A 20370-nucleotide genomic window follows, 5' to 3' on the forward strand; every position below is an offset into this window, starting at 1 on the left:
GGTGGTTCTCCGCACCCATCCTAAATTTTTACCTAAGGTTGTGTCTGATTTCCACCTCAATCAGTCCATTGTCCTTCCTGTGTTTTTTCCTAAGCCCCACTCCCATCCTGGTGAGACGGGGCTCCACACGCTTGACTGTAAGAGGGCGTTGGCTTTTTATCTCCAACGTACCAGGTCTCATAGGAAGGTTCCTCAATTGTTTTTGTCCTTTGATCCTAATCGTTTAGGACATCCTGTTTCCAAGCGCACCTTGTCCAACTGGTTGGCTGCTTGTATTTCTTTTTGCTACGCTCAGGCTGGTCTTCCGCCCCCGGGTCGAGTCACAGGGCATAAGGTCCGGGCGATGGCAACTTCTGTGGCTTTCATCCGTTCTACTCCTGTGGAGGACATATGTAAGGCTGCCACTTGGTCTTCGGTTCATACGTTCACCTCCCACTACTGTTTGGACACTTTGTCCAGAAACGACGGCCGGTTTGGCCAGTCGGTATTGCGTAATCTGTTTTCCTAAATTGCCATCTTCCCACCTGCCCTTTTTTGGTTGGCTTGGAGGTCACCCACATGTGAGAATATGCTGCCTGCTTGTCCTGGGATAAAGCACAGTTACTTACCGTAACAGGTGTTATCCAGGGACAGCAGGCAGATATTCTCACAACCCGCCCGCCTCCCCGGGGATGGCTTCTTTGCTAGTTATGGAACTGAGGACCACGAGGTGGGATGCGCCCTCTAGTGGGCAAGAAGGCATGCACATGCGTGGTGCAGTGTAGCAAACTTGAAACTTCAATCAAGTTTGCTTGAAAAGCTGTCCGCGCTGGGGCTCCGTAGATGACGTCACCCACATGTGAGAATATCTGCCTGCTGTCCCTGGATAACACCTGTTACGGTAAGTAACTGTGCTTTCTTTGCTGGTCCAAAGGAGTTCCATCTTGGAGGCGTTTAGTTATAATTTGCTGTGGACATCCAGTTTAAAGATCATATGTATTAAATACCTGTTTGTTTTTTAACAAGACCAACATAAGCCTGAAGATGCAGCTGCATATCTTAGTGATTTTATAGGAGTCCATAATGAATGGTGATGTAGGAGGTATAGTGACTTGGATAACTGAGGCAGAGGAATGTGGGCTTCTTAACCAAAATTGAGACCAAAGCTGATCAGACAATGTTTCCTTTTAAGTCATAGTCCTACAGTCCTATATTTGCTGAGTAATTGTTTTCTATCATACTTGTTTGTCATCTCTGGGTTGTTGTTTTTTAAGACTATCTTCTGTTAGCCAATTTTTCCATCTCTGAAGTCTATTTCATAACTGATTTTCAACAGCAAACTAAGCTTTTGCTTTCGAGATTGTGACTTATTATAATTAGCCCTTTACATATGTGAAATGTGCTTTAAATGAGTGATGATCTCTTTTTGGTAATTTGACTCCCTCTGCCCTCCACCCAAAAGAGTAAAAGAAAGGAAAGTGATATTTTAGACTAGAGCAAGGGTTCTCAACCCAGTCCTCTCCACGCACTCAGCCAGTCAAGTTTTCAGGATATCTACAGTGAATATGCTTGAGATAAATTTGCATGTGTGCAAATTTCTCATATCTATTCAAGCATATTTTAGTTTGAAAATTCCTGTTCTAGGTGCTTAAAATAGACAATACAGTTTTCTGTACTCCATCTTCTAGTCCCTTTCTTTAGCTGCCAGCACACTCCTGAATACCTTTTTACATACCCCCAATTCATCTGACCCGTGGTTTGATATTTTATTTTTTTTTTATAATTTTTTTTTGTGATACAGTTCATACAGAACAGTAAAGAATAAGTATAAACAAAATCAGAAAATTTACAATAGGAAAAAAAAAGAAGAATAACAATCTTCAAAACATAATATCCTTCTAGCCCACAAATATGGAGCTCAGGAAAAACATCCTGAGCTAAGATATCATTAGTGCTGTATTTCACTTTGACTCCTAACCAAGACAGCATTCATTTACTTATTCTCCTTTTCTTTTTCTTTTCCTTGTACTCATAGATTTAAGAATTGTTGCAAGTATTTAACAATACACTTGCAATAAAAAAAATTTTAAAAAATTTGCATCCAGAGTTAACACCCGAGGTTTTAACTGAAGAAATTATTTCCTTCTATACTGGGTGGCTCTGGCTACATCTGGAAACATTGATACTAAGTTGCCACAAAACTTCTTACATCTGTTCTTAAAATATAATCTCATTAGCAAATTTTTATCCAATTCACTCAAACAAGAGATCAGGAGAGTAGACCTAGTTATAATATCTTGAGAATCCTTCAAGAAGTTTGTTAGGTCAAAATCAGCAGATACCAACAGGTCAGTCCCCTAATCTGATGTTACCTTTTTCTTTTGTGGAATATAATAATTCAGTATATGAAAAGTTTCCGCATTTGTTAAACCTAAAACCTTGAAATATTTTCTAAGCAGAATTTCAGCTGATATTAAGTGGGTCTTAGGAAAATTAACAAGGCGGAGATTTTTTTATCATGATATATTTTCCATAAGTTGTAACTTAGAATGGATAACACATGAATCTTTAACTGCTAATGCAGATTCCTGCTGCAATGTGGAGACCTGTAATTCAGTTGATATTAACCTCTTATCCAGTGATACTAGGTTAGAATCAACATTCTCTCATTTCTTAACTATTTCTAATGAGAAATCTGAGGATTGTTTAATTGCTGTTATTTACAATCCTTCCACCTGGATATTTATTTGCCATAAGTCCTTCAAGGTAATGTCCTTTGTATCTTCTGGCGGACTCAAATCTTCCCCACTAACTTCCAACACAGATATAGGTTTAGGCAATGATATAAGTTGTAATTTAGGGGTAGTGGGCAATTTTTAAGATCCATCTGAAGTTGCTATGGGTTCCACATTGTGTCCCATATCCCCAGACAATGGTGGAGGAGGAGGAGTCCTATAAATGGGACTTAATGATGCCCTGGAGATTGAAACAGAGTCTTGACTTAAAGGTACTGATGGTAATAAAGTTAAATTTCGATCCATAAGGCCGGCCATGGCTAGAGTAGAACTTTTGGGTTTTGCCTTCCTCTTACCCACAGAAGCAACTATAAAGTAATTCTTAACTGAGTTCAAAAGGTTTCTCTGTCATTATTGTGGCTCCAAAGGGCACACAGCGGCAGCTGCAGCCTTTTCAAGTTGAGGAGATAGATCCCGGTGACATCACTGTCCGTCTCCTCCAATGCCTGCCCAAAAATCGGCACTAGTCCCAGGGCAGGGAAGCAAATCACAAATTGGGCAAAAAGGCTGCCGCCAGCCTCCAAGGTAAAGAGAGTCCCCTCTGCAGGGCTGTGGAGTCGGAGTCGAGGAGTCAGAGTCTGAGGAAATTTTGGGTACCTGGAGTCGGAGTTGGAGTCAGAAGTACAAAAAACTGAGGAGTCTGAGTCGGAACATTTATCTACCGACTCCACAGCCCTGCCTCTCTGCTGCACTCGCCTTTCATAAACTCCACCAGCATACCTAATCTTATCTGAAGTCAAGCAGGGCATAGTATCTATGGAGGGGGAGCTGCCCTTCTGACACCAACACTTCTCAAGTACTAACTAGCCGGTGCCTCAGAGTTCATGCAACCATGCTTCGAGGAGAACCAATTGCTGTTGCCTCTTTGCCTTCGTTTCGGATTGACATCAATGACATTTGGTGCTGATGAGGTAGAATCTATTCAAGACCTCAGTTTAAGAATGGGGGGACAAATTTTTCCCTGTCCCCACAGGAACTCATTTTCATTTCCCCGCAATTTCTTTTCCTGTCCCTGCCTCATACCTGCAAACTTCATCCTCATCTGCACAAGCCTCAAACACTTTAAAATCATAAATGTTTGAGGTTTGTGTGGTTAAGGCTGAGCTTATAGGAATGGGACAGGGACAACGACAACTTGCGGGGATGGGACAGGGAAATTGAGTTCCTGCGGGAATGGGGACAAATTTGTCCCCATATCATTCTCTAACCTCGGTGTTGAGTCTGAGGATACTTAGCCCAAACAGGCACTATCGTGGCCCAAGAACAAGGCAGGGGAATATTACCTTAATGTCTGTGCATCTCCAGTGTCTGGTGTAGCTCCAAAACCATAGGGTTTGATGCCTTTGCTGGTGTCAATGAACCGGATTTGAGATTCACATGTAGGGCCTCTATATTTTTAACTTCTGTTCTGCATTCGAAGGAGAAAGAAAACCATTAGAGAACTTAAAATCAGTGCGTAGACATGTTATGCACACATCTTGTGGGTCAGTCACAGACACAGTTCTAACAGCCTGCACTATTAAAACCCACTGGCAGATTTTTGGAACATCACTAGAAAAATAACTGCAGGAAAATCAAATAGCTCAGTGTTTAAAAAGTTGGTTAAAAAAAAAAAAGTGTGTATGTATGTATATATAAAATGTTTGACAACCTTCTAGCAACACAAGCAGCAAAAATCAACCATTCCATCTCCAATCTTATGACAATATCAGACAACTTCAAAACATTCAGAAAAGAAATCAAAACCCTGCTTTTCAAAAAATTCATCCAAATATCTTAACCCCTCCTCTTTTACCTCCAGAAGATTCACCTACCTTCAGATAACCTTCCCCCAAATCACCCACCTTAACACCTTCCAATTAAACAAATACCATAAATAGATTGTAACCTACCCTCTCTAACTGAATTCCATATGTATTTTTCATACAGTTCTTCACTGTCAGTTTAATTTCCATCCTATAAATTCACATAGAATTTTTCTTTTTTCAACCATCTTTATTTTCTTTTCTTTATTAATTTCCAGGTACTTTAGTTAGATTGTGAGCCTTCGGGACAGTAAGGGAATTTTTTAAGTACCTTCTTACTTCTCATTTATAATCTTAATGTATATTTTCTTCAAACCGCTTAGAACCTAACGGATGTAGCGGTATATAAGAAATAAATTACATTACATTACATTACATATATATATGTATGTATATATATATATATGTATATATATATGTATGTATGTATATATATATATATATATATATATATATATATATATATGTATGTATATATATATATATATATATATATATATATATATATGTGTGTGTGTGTAGACATATCCAGTTGGAAGGCCAGGCTTAAAGAAGCCACTAATGAGAAAAATTTAAAGGTAAAAGTGCTGAAAAACTAAGAGAGAATGCCAAAGGGAACAAAACTGAAGCTAAAGAAAGGCCCACACTACTCACAACTGAAAACCAAAAGACAGGAAAGCAAAAACCTGTATCAGAAAAATCACTCGCTTCAGTGATAGAAGGAATGTCTTCCCAGCTCCATGGGGAAAGTGAAACTGCAGATCCCATGTGAGTATGGCAGGCAGGAAGGCACTTGCACAGTGTGAGCCTTCCAAAAGCTTCTAGAAGTTACAGAAAGCTAGGCTGTGTTCACACTAGGGTGATGTCACCCACATGTGAGTATACTTGTCCTAGTGTCCTTAAAAAACATCTTATACAATAAGTAACCCTTGTGCACTACCTATAGAGTGGGGATACCTAATTCCACATGTCTGGTAACATGGGATTAGTATGCATGTATATTCTACCCTCTCAAACTCTGTAAGTATGGGTTATGTAGGAGGTGAGACAAATTAATAACGGGGTATCGGATTGATACCAAAAATGATGATTATATAAGGGACCAACACTTAAAGCCTGTGGCATACTGTATTTTTCGCTCCATAGGATGCACTTTTCCCCAAAAAAAGTGGGTGGAAAAAAGGGTGCATCCTATGGAGCGAATACAACCCTCCCCCTCGGCGGCCATTACCTTATTTTGACCGCTGCCACTGCTCCTGGGCTCTGTTCCTGCCGCTGCTCCTGCCCGTGTAAGTAGAGGAAAGGAAAGGCCAGGCGGGTGTAGCGATTACCTTCAGTCTGACGTCAGAATTGACGTCGGGGGGTAAGACTTCTGGGACGGCAGCGTGCAATCGCCGCACCCGCCTGGCCTTTCCCAGCAATCCTCTCCTTGCTGGCTCCCTCGACCCGCTGCTGAGCCAGGAGTCCAAATTCCACACACCCCCTCCACCACCGCTGCTGCTTCATTGATGTATCTTCACAGTGTCAGCAGCGGGAGGTAATTGAATTCAGGTGGGTGGGTGGGCTTGGGGGGGGGGCAAGGAGGACAAAGTCTGGAAGACAGTGAGGGAAACATAGGAGGAAGGGATACTGGTAATTGTTGGGCTTGAGTGGGGGGGGGGGGGAAGAGAACAAAGGCTGGAAGGCAATGAGGGGAATATAGAAGGAAGAGAGGAAGGGACAATTGTTGGGCCTGAGTGTGGAGGGGGGAAGAGAACAAAGGCTGGAAGACAGTGAGGGGAACATAGGAGGAAGGAAGGAAGGGACAATTGTTGGGCCTGAGTGGGGGTGGGAAGAGGAGAAAGGCTGGAAGACAGTGAGGGGAACATGGAAGTAAGGAAGGAAGGGACAATTGTTGGGCCTGAGGAAGGAAAGAAATCACCAGACAACCAAAGGTAGGAGAAATTATTTTATTTTCAATTTAGTGATCAAAATGTTAGTTTTGAGAATTTATATCTGCTGTCTATATTTTACACTATATTTGTCTATTTTTCTATAGTTGTTACTGAGGCAACGTTGCGTATTTTAAAAAGTCATCTACCTTGACATCTGTGCCCTGTTTCTGCCTACCACTAGACCACCAGAGGGGGGGACAGGATACAAAGCCTGGCAGGGAGAGGGGGCAGGGTGCAGAGCCTGGCAAGGAGTGTAGGGTTGGGTGCAGAGCCTAGCAGGGACAATTTGGTTTAGAATTTTTTTTTTCTTGTTTTCCGTGTCTTATGGTCAAGGTGCATCTTATGGAGCGAAAAATATGGTAGTTTCCCATATTGAGCACAGTGAATTTAGAAATGTCAATTTAAGTAAAATTTGTTGTCCATTGTTTTGTCATTTTAAATGAAGCAAAGTAACAACTATGTTTTTGTTGGACAGTGGAGTATAGTATAGTACAGTTACAGTGTAGCATAGTGTTTCCTAGTCCAGTCCTGAGGGACTCCTTCTGGCCATTCTAGTATTCAAATTTTGTATGGCCAATTTGCATGAGTTGCTGGCTTTTTATATTTGCTTCATTATTGAAGGGCCTCTTTTATAAAGCCATAATAGTAATGCTGCTTTAGTAAATGTACCAAAGCCCATAGGAATTGAATAAACTTTGGTGTTTTTACTGTGGCAGCATTGCTACTGCAGCTTTGTAAAAGGGGCCCACAGTTAGCTATTCCTGTTTCAGTAATGTTTTCTCTAGTGATAAATAATGTTTATTTGTGTATCCTATCTAGGTCATGAAGGAGAAGCAGGAGGAGCGTATGATGCAGAGTGCATTGTTATTTGGGAAAAGAGACCCATCCCAGAAGAGAAGGTAAAACTTTAAAATCTAATGCTTCCCCCAGCATTTTTCTGTTTGTTTCAGCAGTGACACTCAGGAAGACAAGAGATAATCTGGAAGATTTTGAAACAGAAGTCAGGAAGGTTAAAGAAGCTATAGTACAGCAAAGATTCTAACACTTTTGTGTAAATTTTTCATGAAGTTCATTTTTTAAAATTCACTCTTGGTATACAAACACCTGTTTCCAAGGCATATCTAGAGTTTTAACAAGAATGTTGAATACAAGAATTTAAGTTCAGGGCTCAAAATATTATATATCCATATTGGAGTGAAAAAGTAATTTTGATCAGAATGATTTAAACTGTCATATTTCCTCAAGAAGTTGCATAATTGAGTTTGTAGACGTAGTCAGGGAAGAGATTGAAGTTGCAACTAGCTGTTGTACTTGCAATGAGATACTGGCTGCTTATATATTGAGGCCCTAGAGGGGAGATGGAAGTCTTACTCCAATATTTTTCAATTTTTTCCTGAAATACTATGCTCTTTAAAATATCAACACTATTGCATGCAAATTTATCTTGTGTATCTCTTTGAGGAAAGGTGATGGAAACAAGGACAGTATTTATTTATTTTTTATTTAAGCATTTATATCCCGCATATCTGAAATCTATGCCGGTAACATTACATTTATAAGTAAAACAATACAAAATTCAATATCAGAATTCAAGATAGCATAAGGCAAGGTCAGAGAATCTCTGAGGGAGATGGAGATTGTAGAATTTAGTACAGGGTGGGCAACCATGGTCCTTGAGGGATACAATCCAGTTGGATTTTCAAGATTTTAATAATAAATATGCATGAGTGATTTGCATGTTTGGCTTCTGTTGTATGTAAATAGATGGAAATTCAGAAAACCCAACTGGGTTGTGGTCTCAGACTGTAATTGCCCACTCATGCTCTAAACCTTATGCAACAGTATCACAAGTAATTGGAATGTCCTTAAAGTCAAATGTCTCCATGTAAGATGATTAAGAGATGGAACACCTTAATCAAGATGCTTAAGAGGTTAGGGCTCTTCAACTTGGAGAAGGATAGTTGAGGGGGGGATATGATAGAGGTCTACAAAATTGTGAGTGGAATAGAGTGGTGAAGGGACACTCCATAAAGTTTCATGGTATACTTTTAAAATGATGAGGAGAAAAGCGAAGTTATGAGGGGATGATGAAAAGTTCTCAGCCCAACCAAGAAGGGGACATGATCGAAACATCCAAGATATTGAAGGGAATTGACTTAGTAGAGAAAGAGAGATTGTTCACCTTTTCCAAGGTGAAGAGAACGAGAGGGCACTCGTTAAAGTTAGAAGGGAAAAGATTCCGTACAAACATAAGGAAGTTCTTCTTCACCCAGAGAGTGATAGAAAACTGGAACGCTCTTCCGGAGGCTGTTATAGGAGAAAGCACCCTTCAGGGATTCAAGACAAGGTTGGATAAGTTCCTACTGGAACAGAACATACGCAAGTAAGACTAGACTCAATTAGGGCACTGGTGTTTGACCTAAGGGCCGCCACGTGAACAGACTGCTGGGTACGATGGACCACTAGTCTGACCCAGCAGTGGCAAATCTTATGTTCTTATGATGTGAAGCCATAAAACTTACAATTGTGTTATTCCACATATTCACCCCTAAATTCAACAGACTTGGTGGCACATCATGTCTGAAGTTTCTATAACTCTTCCAAAAAATACTCTGATATCTGGTCACTGAATACTGCTTCACTGCTGCAATCATCTCCGAATTGATTGAAAATTATCACCCTTTCAAACTCTTTTTAAGGACTGGAAACAGAAAATAGTCAGATGGAGCAAGATCTGGTGAGTAGGGTGGATGGTCAATGCCAATGAAACCCCAACTGCTTCAAAACATCCATCATTTTGCCAGCCTTGTTAGCAGATGCATTGTCTTGCAAAAAGAAGACTCCTTTCCGCAGCTTCCTCTCCTTTTATTGTTCAATGCCTCCTTTAATTGGCACAGCAAGTTACATTAGTAGTCCTGAATTAACTGTTTGATCCCTTGGAAGATAAGTTGGCACCAGCTCACTGAAAATGCTGCAAAATCAACTTGAAAGTATCCACTCGGCATTGTTTCTCATCAGCATTCAAATATTTGGGCACCCACTTGACTGACAACTTCTGCATACCCAACACATTTGATATCTGTAGTGTCTCAACAATTGTGTAGACAATATTTTCCAATCTACCAAAATCAGGTCATGGACATGATCAACAATTTTAGGAATTTTGACATTATTTGAGGCCTCCCAGACCTTGCTGCATCTTCGGTCTCAAAATCTCCACGTTGAAAGTTTTCACAGCACTTCTTCACTGTGGAGTATGATGGGCATTTGGTAACTCAATGTTTACATAAGAATTGCCATACTGGGAAAGACCGAAGGTCCATCAAGCCCAGTATCCCGTTTCCAACAGTGGCCAACCCAGGTCCCAAGCACCCAACTAGATCCCAAGTAGCAAAACAAATTCTATGTTGCTTATCCTAGGAATAAGCAGTGGATTTCCCCAAGTAGCAAAACAGATTCTATGTTGCTTATCCTAGGAATAAGCAGTGGATTTCCCCAAGCCATCTCAATAACAGCCTATGGACTTTTCTTTTAGGAAATTTTCCAAACTTTTAATTTTTTAACCCTGCTAAGCTAACTGATTTCACCACATTGTCCAGCAACAAATTCCAGAGTTTAATTACATGTTGTGTGAAGAAATATTTTCTCCAGTTTGTTTTAAATCTACTACTTAGTAACTTCATCGCATGCCCCCTAGTCCTAGTATTTTTAGAAAGAGTGAACATGTGATTCACATCTACACTTGCCAAACCACTCATTATTTTATAGACCTCTTATCGTATCACCCCTAAGCTGTCTCTTCTCCAAGCTAAAGAGCCCTAGCCGCTTTAGCCTTTCCTCATAGGGAAGTCATCCCATCCCTTATATCATTTTTGTTGCCCTTCTCTGTACCTTTTCTAATTCCGCTGTATATTTTTTGAGATATGGGACCAGAACTGCACACAGCTTTTGTACTGGACTTCTTAACCACAGTCCATATATTTCTTAGTTATATTCTGAGGAAAACTAGGAACATCCCTCCCCTTTAGAACCACAGAACTCTGGAACAACCTCACATCCCCGCTCAGAAATTCAAACTCCCTTCAATTCTTCTGCAAACACCTGAAAACTTGGCTCTTTTCAAAAATCTAACACCTCCTGCTCTCTAGGACCCTTGTCCCTCTCTTTCTTCTTGTTCCTTTCCTATATCCCTTCATTGGAGTTCCTTTCTTCCTAACTCTGTAAATCGTGCCGAGCTCTACGCTTGTGGAGTTGGCACGGTATACAAACCTAAGGTTTAGTTTAGTTTTAATTTATTAGATAAGTTTACAATAGGAAACTCAACTGGTTGAATTTTGTTTGTTTTAAATTCTTTATTCATTTTTGCACATTACAAGTGTAGCAGATAAACTCATATGAACTTATAAATACACACTTGATTAACTCTCATATAACACTTTAAGTATAACATTTCATTACAGGAGTGACTGTTTTCTTATTTTGAATCTGAATGGAAAAGTCTTAATTCTCAGTATAACATGGAATTTTTATGCTTCCAGGCAAACTTTCTGGGTCACCAGGCCGCGCAGTGGTACAAAGTTATTAGTGAATTGGTTAATAAAAAGCCTAAAAATTGTCTTAGGGATATTTGGAGCATTGAGATTAAGCATCAGATTTCAGCATCTCAATGGTCACAAATTTGGTCTTGGAGAATAAGATGTACATTGTCAGCATCTATGAGGCAAACTTGGTTTTTTCTTTTGCATAGAGCATTTTGGACCCCAGTTAGATTACAAAAGTTAAATAGTTTATTATCTAATAGATGCTGGCATTGTAATCTTGATGTAGGGACTTTGGATCATCTTTTATTTTATTGTCCCTATATCTTGGCCTTTTGGAAATCGATCTGAGATCAAATAAATTGTTTATTAGAAAATCCTGTAGCATTAACTTATGATACTGTGATATTTGGCATGTCTATGAGAAAAAAGAGTCAGATATCGGCAAACAATAACAAACTTTTATTGATTATGACAGGAGTTGCCATTCAACATATTACTAACAATTGGAAAGATCATAGCAGACTTAACTTTAATTTTTGGTGGAATTCGCTATGTTATTTATATAAAATGGAACGTTCAATAGCGGTACAAAAAGGAAATTATAAAAGTTTTATTAAAATATGGGAGCCATTAACATTGTTTTGTAATGAATAAATACCATTTTTCTTTTGAAGATACACCATGTAAGGAAGGGAGGGGGGAAGGGTTGTTTGGATAAAATGTTGAAATAAAATTAATAATAGGGAGGGAGGGAGGGTAGGGTAAGGATTTCTTTTAAGTTAATAGAGGATAATGATAAGTTTTTCAAGTGTTTAACTAAGTGTTGTTTCTTATAATTCTTGTACACTTTATGAGAGGGTAAAATGAATTAAGCAAAATAGTGTTGGGAGGGAGGGTGGGTTATGGGTTTATATATATTTATATATATATATACAATTGTTATTGTCTTGATGGATTTATCACGTGTTGTTTCTGAGACTATGTATGATTTTTCTTGTACACTTGTTGAATGATTAAAAAAGAATAAAGAATTAAAAAAAAAAAAAAAAGAATCTGTTTAAAAAAAATTGCATGAAGTAGTTTATACATTAACATCGTTTTGCAGTTTTTAACTTTTTGCCAGAAGAGTTGTCAGTTTCTGCTCACCTGGAGAATCATCAACACATACAATTTACCAGGAGTTGCTAAATTGTAGCATATCTGGCTATAAATTCTATATTTATGTGTATAATACCATGTATTGATATGTATACATTTAAAATCTCTCTTCAGGACATTTCTAGCTCCACTGACAAAGTTGGCACCAGTAATGTTGAAACATCAATACCATCATTCTGTAAATCAGAAGAACCAGATTCTACAAATTATTTCACAGAGGAACCACAAATTACTTCCAAAGCTGCTGATAGACCTGTAGATTTGTCAACTAAATCAGAGCATTGTGATCCAGATTCCACAACCCAAGGTAAATACTTTAAAACAGTTGTACAAAAAGCTGCTCAATTTTTACACATTAAGGGCCAGATTCACTAAGCAAACCGATCGTGTACTGCTCGGTTTGCGCTCAATTTCCGACTCCGGCTCGATTCACTAACCTTGTTATCTTGCTCAGTTTCTACTTTTGAATACAGTATGAATGTCAAAAAGTTTGTGAAAAGTTAGTGGAAGGAGAAATGTACCATATGGGTTTCTTCATTCTATACTCAGAGAGGTACAATGCATGTTTAAATACTGTAAATTAGCACACCCTTAGCTGTACATATATACTATAGTCTTGTGAGCTGTGCTGCTGGTTTGTAGCAACTAGGATTTTTTATGACTTTTATGTTTTTATATTTAAGACAGCCAAGGACCCTATAATACTCCTGAGGAAGGCATTTTTTATTTTGCTGAAACATTTTGTATGTATTATTTGATTTCTATCCTGTGAGTCCCTTGTGACTGTATGCACCCTTTGTGGATTGTTTTTTAAGATTATTGTTTTAAGTTATTTGGATGCTTATTAAACTACAAACTGGTACATCCGATCTTTTGTTCCACAATCTTTTGTTTTGCTGCTTCATTTCCTTCATGGAGCCTTTTGGTGCTATTTGGATTTTGCAGTTTAGTACCATTTCTTCACCTGTTTCTTTTATGGGGTTTATACCTTTATTATTTCTTCTGCTTAATTACAAATGTAGTCATGGGGGGATTCCATAACACAGGTACTGACATTTATGAATTGATTATGCATGTAAATGATTGGAATAATGGAATTTATGCTTATGTGTCTAACAGTCAAAATTCCCCCTAAGCACTGTTCTGTAAATTTGTGTATAACTTATATAGCATATATTTGCAAGAGGATGGATGGATGGAACATGCAGGTCTTTATCTGCTGTGTTAAATGAGTGGAACTTAGGTAGGACTCATACACATAACTTATAGAATATTATAAGTTACTTGTATATCTGCAGTATTTATGCCAGTAATTAAACCAGCACAATTGTTGGTACCTAACTTTTAAGCATGTACAGTATGTACCCAGTTAAGCTAGTGATCTGTAAAAGATAGTAGGTGCTTTCATTGCTTTGTAAAATGTGCTCCTACCAAGCACCCTGTTACAGAATTGTCCTCTTGGCTTCTCCTTTGAATATTCAGTGTAGTGAACTAAAACAGATGTTAAAACAGACTAAGCTGGCTTTAAAAAGTTACTGAATATTTATATTGACCCTTTAATTGAAAATAAATTCAGTTGGGAGAACTGCCTTTTAAGTTCTTTGTTTTATGGTAGGGAGTAATATTTTAAATTTCTTGTACAACAGAATAGTAGTCTTGACCAGCAGGTTAAACCCTCATTAGCACACTGTTTGTTCTGCTTGAGTTTAATCTTTATTATTTTTCAGATTTTTTAATAATCCAGTCAGAGGCTTTTGGTGTTGCAGAGGATCCCGGTCACCCCGGGGTATCTCTGGCTGTGAGAAGATAGACTCTCAGGGTTGAAGTCTGTAACTTACAGGCACATGACTTGCATGAGTCCTGTGTGGCCAGTCTGCATCGGTAGTTCTAAGAGCTCAGTGTCCATAACCTTGGGAGCAGTCTCGCCCCAGGTTCATCCACAGTGGGCTTGAGCAGCTCGCCCAAGGTTCTGTCTGTAGTGGATTTGTGCAGACTGAGTAGTTCATGTGGCAGTTTTATCCAGGATCTAGGCTGACTACATTCCTCCCCGCACGACATTGTGCGGTTCTGGCAGGGGTTTAAGTGTTCAGTTCCACATTGGGAACTGGATGGCAATCTAAAGAAACAAAGCCATCTGTTGGACTCCAGGCTTGTCTGAGGCAGAAATCTTTTCTCCCCTCTGATCAGAGGTTTCATTATGCAGTCTCAGCACAAAAGCATGGCACAGTGAGTAAGACTTTTGCAGCCTATGGGGAAAATCAGGGGGGTCCTTAAAAAGTCATTTTTTTAAAAGGTTTCTGAGGTTAGGGATCAGGTACCCCACCTCTCAAAACAACTTCCCTGCATTTATTTTATTTTATTTTTTTTTTTTGCAATTTTTTCTCCACGGGCCTTTTTAGGTGCCAGAATCACTATCACGGTAGCCATCTTGGATTTCCCGATTGTGTTTTAAAAGCTTCCATCTGCCTCAGTACCCCTTATTTTTGACAGAAAACAGTATAGATGGACTCCTCAGGTGAAGATACTTCAGATTCTTGCCAGATTTGTGGCGGATGCCTATCTGAAAGGGGTCATTGTTCCACATGCTGCGTGGCCTATGAGGGAGCTACGAGATTAACCTCCACTTATACTTCTGGTGGCTTAGTTGCTTAGCTGAAATATTTTCTGGAACAAAAACTCCAGCAGGAGCTGGAGAAAGCAGACTTGGCATCCCCAGCGAAGTACAAATGCTCACCGGAGGACAAACACCAGAAGCCAGTGCAGGAGACCCTGTAAGGATCCTCTGGGCAACCTGGGCAGTGGATGGGAGATTCTGCCTCCAAGGTTACTTTGAGCAAACTCCCCTTTCAAAGGCAGGCAAGGACCTGGACGATCTCACAGCTAGTGTGATGGATCGTAAGCCAAAATCCCTACCAGATAGCAGACCCTGTAATTCGAAGGGGTTTGCCAGGAGAAATTTTCATGGTTTCCAGCAGTTTCGCCAGTATTCGGGAGTGTCCTCCAGTCAGAGAGCATTCCAGAACCAGAGGCAAAGGTTCAGGATCACCAGGCATCCCCAAGCATCCAGATCCTGTTCCTCTGTGGCTCCAAGAAACAGAAATTATGCCAGGACAGCAGCCATTCCCCCAAGGGTAAGAAGCAGGCTAGCAGAGTACTAGCAGGCTTGGACACAGATCTCTTCAGATCAGTGGGTCCTGAAGTCATTCAGGAAGGGTACAAGCTAGAATTCTACTAACCCTTCCCGGACCTCTTTCTCACTTTTCTGGCAGGGAAGCCATAAAAGGCTTACTCAGGTGCAGGCAATGGTTCAGAGGCTCATTGCTCTAGGAGCTATGGAGCTCGTACAGCAAGGAGAATAGGGCTTGAGCAGATACTCAATATACTTCATCGTGCCCAAAAGATACTCAGAAGACTGAAGAATGATTGCATTACATTACATTACATTAGAGATTTCTATTCCGCCATTACCTTGCGGTTCAAGGCGGATTACAAAAGAGTTAAAGAAGGTGGGTTACAAAAGAAAAACATTTGTTATTTCTAGTAATGGTAAAGAATAGATCAAGTAGTATCAGTAAGTCGGGAAGAAGAAGGTAATCGTGGTGTTAAGACTTTTTCAGGGATTTCTTGAAGAGTACTGTCCTTATTTCTTTTCTGAACATCTTGTAGTCTGAGTAGTTATCAGATAAGTAAGTACAAGTCCATACAATAGCCTAGATTCACTAAAGATAGTGATTCAATCACTGTTGGCCGATTTTGAAACAGCAATTGATTCACTATCTTTTTTGCATGCAAAAACCCTGACTCAATCACTCAAATCTGGATCTAAAGTCAGTCAATATAGCCCTCAAGATCCCTCGCTTAAGCATGGGAACGGTGTGGTTGATCATCGCCTCAGTTGCGCCAGGGGAATACCTTGCCTCTCTGGATGTAACAGAGGCATTCTTGCATATTCCCATCTATCCGGCTCACAGAAAGTTCTTAGGTTCCATATTCTGGGCAAGCATTCCAATTCTCTGCTCTTCTCTTTGGCCTAGCAATATGATGGCTGTGGTAGCAGCGCACCTCTGCAAGGTGGGAATTCAGGTGTATCCTTACCTGTACGATTAACTCATAAGAGCATCCTCAAGGTACAAGGGGGTGATCAGTGGATCAAGTGGTTCAGCCAGCTCCTACAGACATTGAGATGGGTAATCAACTACAGGAAGAGTCACCTGATCCTGACTCAGTCCATGGAATACCTGGGAGTCTGTTTCGAGATGGCACAGAACAGGGTGGAGAAAACACGCAAAACAAAGCTCGTGAGGCAAATTCAGGAGATTCATGGCCTGCCCGCCCCTACAGCTTGGCAGTATTTTCAACTTCTGGGATCCATGGTAGCCACAATAAATGTGGTGCCCTGGGCAAAGGCGCACTTGTGCCCTCTTCAGGAGTTGCTCCTTTCCAGGTGGTCCCTGAAATCAAATGACCTGGATCTCCTGCTGCCGTGGTCAGGCAAGACATGGAGCAACCTGGACGGGTGGCTGGAGCCACAGTCCTTGGCCAAGGGAATGTCATTGTACTTCTCTGAGAGGGCAGTTCCGACAAAGGATGCCAGTCTTTTCAGTTGAGGAGTACATTAAGAAGGACATCTGTTGCAAGGATGGTAGTTCCTATCTCAGAGGACTTGGTCGATTAACCACTTGGAGTTGAGAGCGATATGGGTTAGCTCTGCAGACCCTCAGCAGTACCCTGGAAGGAAAGGCAATCTGAGTCTTCTCAGACAATAAGACCGCAGTGGCCTATGTAAATAGGCAAGGAGGCACCAGGAGTGCATCACTGAGCTTGGAAGCTTGCTTGATCTTTCGGTGGGCGGAAGCCCATCTCTTGGCCATCTCAGCAGCTCACGTAACAGGGGAGGAGAATGTGCAGGTGGATTTCCTAAGTTGGCAGACCTTGGATCCAAAGGAGTGGTCTCTCTCACGGAGGGCCTTTGACTGCATGGTCAGGCACTGGGGGTATTCGACATTCAGCCTCATGGTTTCAGCATCCAACAAAATGGCTCATTTCTGCCAAAGGTATGAGTCCGGATGCTCTGGTCCAAATCTGGCCTGTGGAGGAACTCCTATATGTATTCCCTCCATGGCCAATGATAGAATGCTTTGGCGGGTCACGTCCGGGGGCATTTTGAGGATAATTTTATCCTGGGAGTGGAGGGACCGGTTCAGCACATATTTGGGAAGCTTACTCATCACATAGGCTGGTGCCATGTCGTGCGATCTTGGAGACGAAGGGTAGGTTGGAAACAGGTCTAAAGTTGCTGGGCACATTAGGGGTTGAGTGTGGTTTCTTTTTTTTTTTTTCAAAATCATTCTGATGACTGCCGACTTCATTTGCGGACACTATGATTGTTTGTAGGGAAGTGTTGAGAGGAAGGATGGAGTCTACAAAGGCATCTTTTACCACCACTAGGAGGCGTAGCGGATAGGGGTCCAGGTTGTAGCCAGAAGGACAAATTGTGTCTAGTATCTCAAGGATGTCGTTGTGGGAGACTGTATTAAAGTTAGTTAGGTTCCCAGTTGTGGTTTTAGTTGTTTTGTCTGAGTTGCAGGGAGACAATGTCTGTAACATAGCGGAGTCAAGGTGATACTGTATTTTGTCTACTTTGTTAGCGAAATAGTCTGAGAGCGTTTCGCTGTTGAATTCAGTGTTAATATATTAATTGGCTCCTTGTGGTGATGTGAGTATATTTTTTGTTAGTTTGAAAAGATTTTTTGATCTTTTTTTGGTCTTTAAGAGTTGTTCAGAGTAATACTTCTTTTTAGCCTCTAGGGTGGCTATTTTAATAATAATAATAATAATAACTTTATTTTTCTTTACCGCCATAGTCAAACTGACTTCTAGGCAGTTCACATAGAAAGAAGGCTGGACAATCAGCGAATTACAAAATGCAAGAAGAAGGAAGTTACATTATGAATTGGAGAAACATGGTGAAAGAATACATGAGAGAAGAAAGATGTTACATAATACAATGGGTTATAAGGTGAAAAAAAACAAAAACCTGAGAGAGGTGATCTCATTAAGCAAGGAATTTGTCAAATAGAACGGTTTTAATTGATTTTTGGAATGTGTTGTAGGTTTGCCTGGCTTTTTTTATGTGGTTTCCCAGCCAGGATTGCTGTCTGTTTGCTTGGAACATGAAGGTTCTGTCTAGGAAGGATTTGTATTCGCAGCCTGTGATCTTTGGGTATGCAAAGATGTTTTTGTTTCTGGTTGTACGTGTGGGGTTGTGTAGAGTGAAGTGTGTTTGCAGGTAGGAAGGTGCTAGGCCCCAGACTTGCTTGAAGCAGATACAAGCAAATTTGAACAGTATTCGCACCTCCACAGGTAGCCAGTGTAATTTCTTGCAATAGGGGCTAATGTGGTCTTTTTCTCTCAGTCCGAAGATCAAGCGAACTGCAGTGTTTTGCACTAATCTTAATTTTTGTACTGTTTTTTTTGGGATGCCCAGATAGGCGATATTGCAGTAATCTAGGGTAGATAGGATCAGCGACTGCGCCAGTAATCTGAATGATGTTGTGTCAAAGTATTTTATATACATTACTAGCTGATGCCCCAGCGTTGCACGGGTATTTAATTATAGCAATAACACTGTAAATGGATTCAAATAAAGATACTTTATAGTGGTGAATGAAATTATTTTTTTACAGCTTAATAAAAAGTACAATATTCAAATTATAATGTGAAATATTTGACAAAATGAATACAATACAACTAACGCAAAACGTGATTATAAATAACATTTTTAGTTTCACCTCCAGGAGCAAGAACATATAAATTGTTGGGTGAACCCACCCTTGAGCAAGCAACATAGAGTTGTGGTCCGAGAGACCCCCAGAACATATCACCCCAGGTAGTGAGGGATCTGCATACCAAGTTTCGTTCAAATCAGTCAAGCCGTTTTTGAATTACTGTGAGAATGGCAGCTATTTACATTTTTTCCATTGACATGAATGGGTGAAAGCTGATTTTCTGTTTGTAGCTCCGCCCACGTGTGCAGGTGGGCCGCGAGACCCCCAGAACATATCAGCCCAGGTAGTGAGGGATCTGCATACAAAGTTTCGTTCAAATCGGTCAAGCCGTTTTAGAATTACAGTGAGAATGGCAGCTTTTTACATTATTTCCATTGACATGAATGGGTGAAATCTGATTTTCTGTTTGTAGCTCCACCCACGTGTGCAGGTGGGCCGCGAGACCCCCAGAACATATCACCCCAGGTAGTGAGGGATCAGCATACCAAGTTTCGTTCAAATCGGTCAAGCCGTTTTTGAATTAATGTGAGAATGGCAGCTTTTTACATTTTTTCCATTGACATGAATGGGTGATATCTGATTTTCTGTTTGTAGCTCCGCCCACGTGTGCAGGTGGGCCACGAGACCCCCAGAACATATCATCCCAGGTAGTGAGGGATCTGCATACAAAGTTTCGTTCAAATCGGTCAAGCCGTTTTTGAATTACTGTGAGAATGGCAGCTTTTTACATATTTTCCATTGACATGAATGGGTGAAATCTGATTTTCTGTTTGTAGCTCCGCCCATGTGTGCAGGTGGGCCGCGAGACCCCCAGAACATATCACCCCAGGTAGTGAGGGATCAGCATACCAAGTTTCGGTCAAATCGGTCAAGCCAGTTTTGAATTACTGTGAGAATGGCAGCTTTTTCCATTTTTTCCATTGACATGAATGGGTGAAATCTGATTTTCTGTTTGTAGCTCCGCCCACGTGTGCAGGTGGGCCGCGAGACCCCCAGAACATATCATCCCAGGTAGTGAGGGATCTGCATACCAAGTTTCGTTCAAATCGGTCAAGCCGTTTTTGCGTGATCGCAGCACATACACACACACACACACACACATACATACATACACACATACATACCTCCGATTTTATATATATAGATGCAGATCTTTCCATCTGAACCTGTCACTGTTAAGTCTGGATTTGTACCATTTCCGTTCTGCTCTCCTTAGTTCTCTTTTCTTAGTTCTTAAGTCGTTGGTAAACCAGGGGTTGGAGTGTTTGCAGGGGTAGCATTTGATCTCTTTGACCAGGGCCAGCCCTTCAACAGATTGAGAAATTGGTTTTGATGTTCCCACTAAGTTAGAGAGGCTTATGGAGAGATTC

At 40.5% G+C, this 20370-nt stretch overlaps 1 protein-coding gene across 4 annotated transcripts in view; it reads left to right on the top strand.

Moving 5' to 3' along the window:
* Window positions 1-20370, top strand: part of LOC117362460 (E3 SUMO-protein ligase RanBP2-like) — a 353806-nt gene that overhangs the window by 265147 nt on the left and 68289 nt on the right. For all 4 annotated transcript variants that reach the window (XM_033948861.1, XM_033948860.1, XM_033948862.1 and 1 more), the window contains 2 exons: window positions 7333-7412; window positions 12327-12519. In XM_033948861.1, coding sequence (XP_033804752.1) covers window positions 7333-7412; window positions 12327-12519 — 273 coding nt within the window. The remainder of the gene's footprint in view (window positions 1-7332; window positions 7413-12326; window positions 12520-20370) is intronic.

The sequence above is a fragment of the Geotrypetes seraphini genome, chromosome 6 (assembly GCF_902459505.1).
Source record: "Geotrypetes seraphini chromosome 6, aGeoSer1.1, whole genome shotgun sequence".
NCBI classification, from domain to species: domain Eukaryota; kingdom Metazoa; phylum Chordata; class Amphibia; order Gymnophiona; family Dermophiidae; genus Geotrypetes; species Geotrypetes seraphini.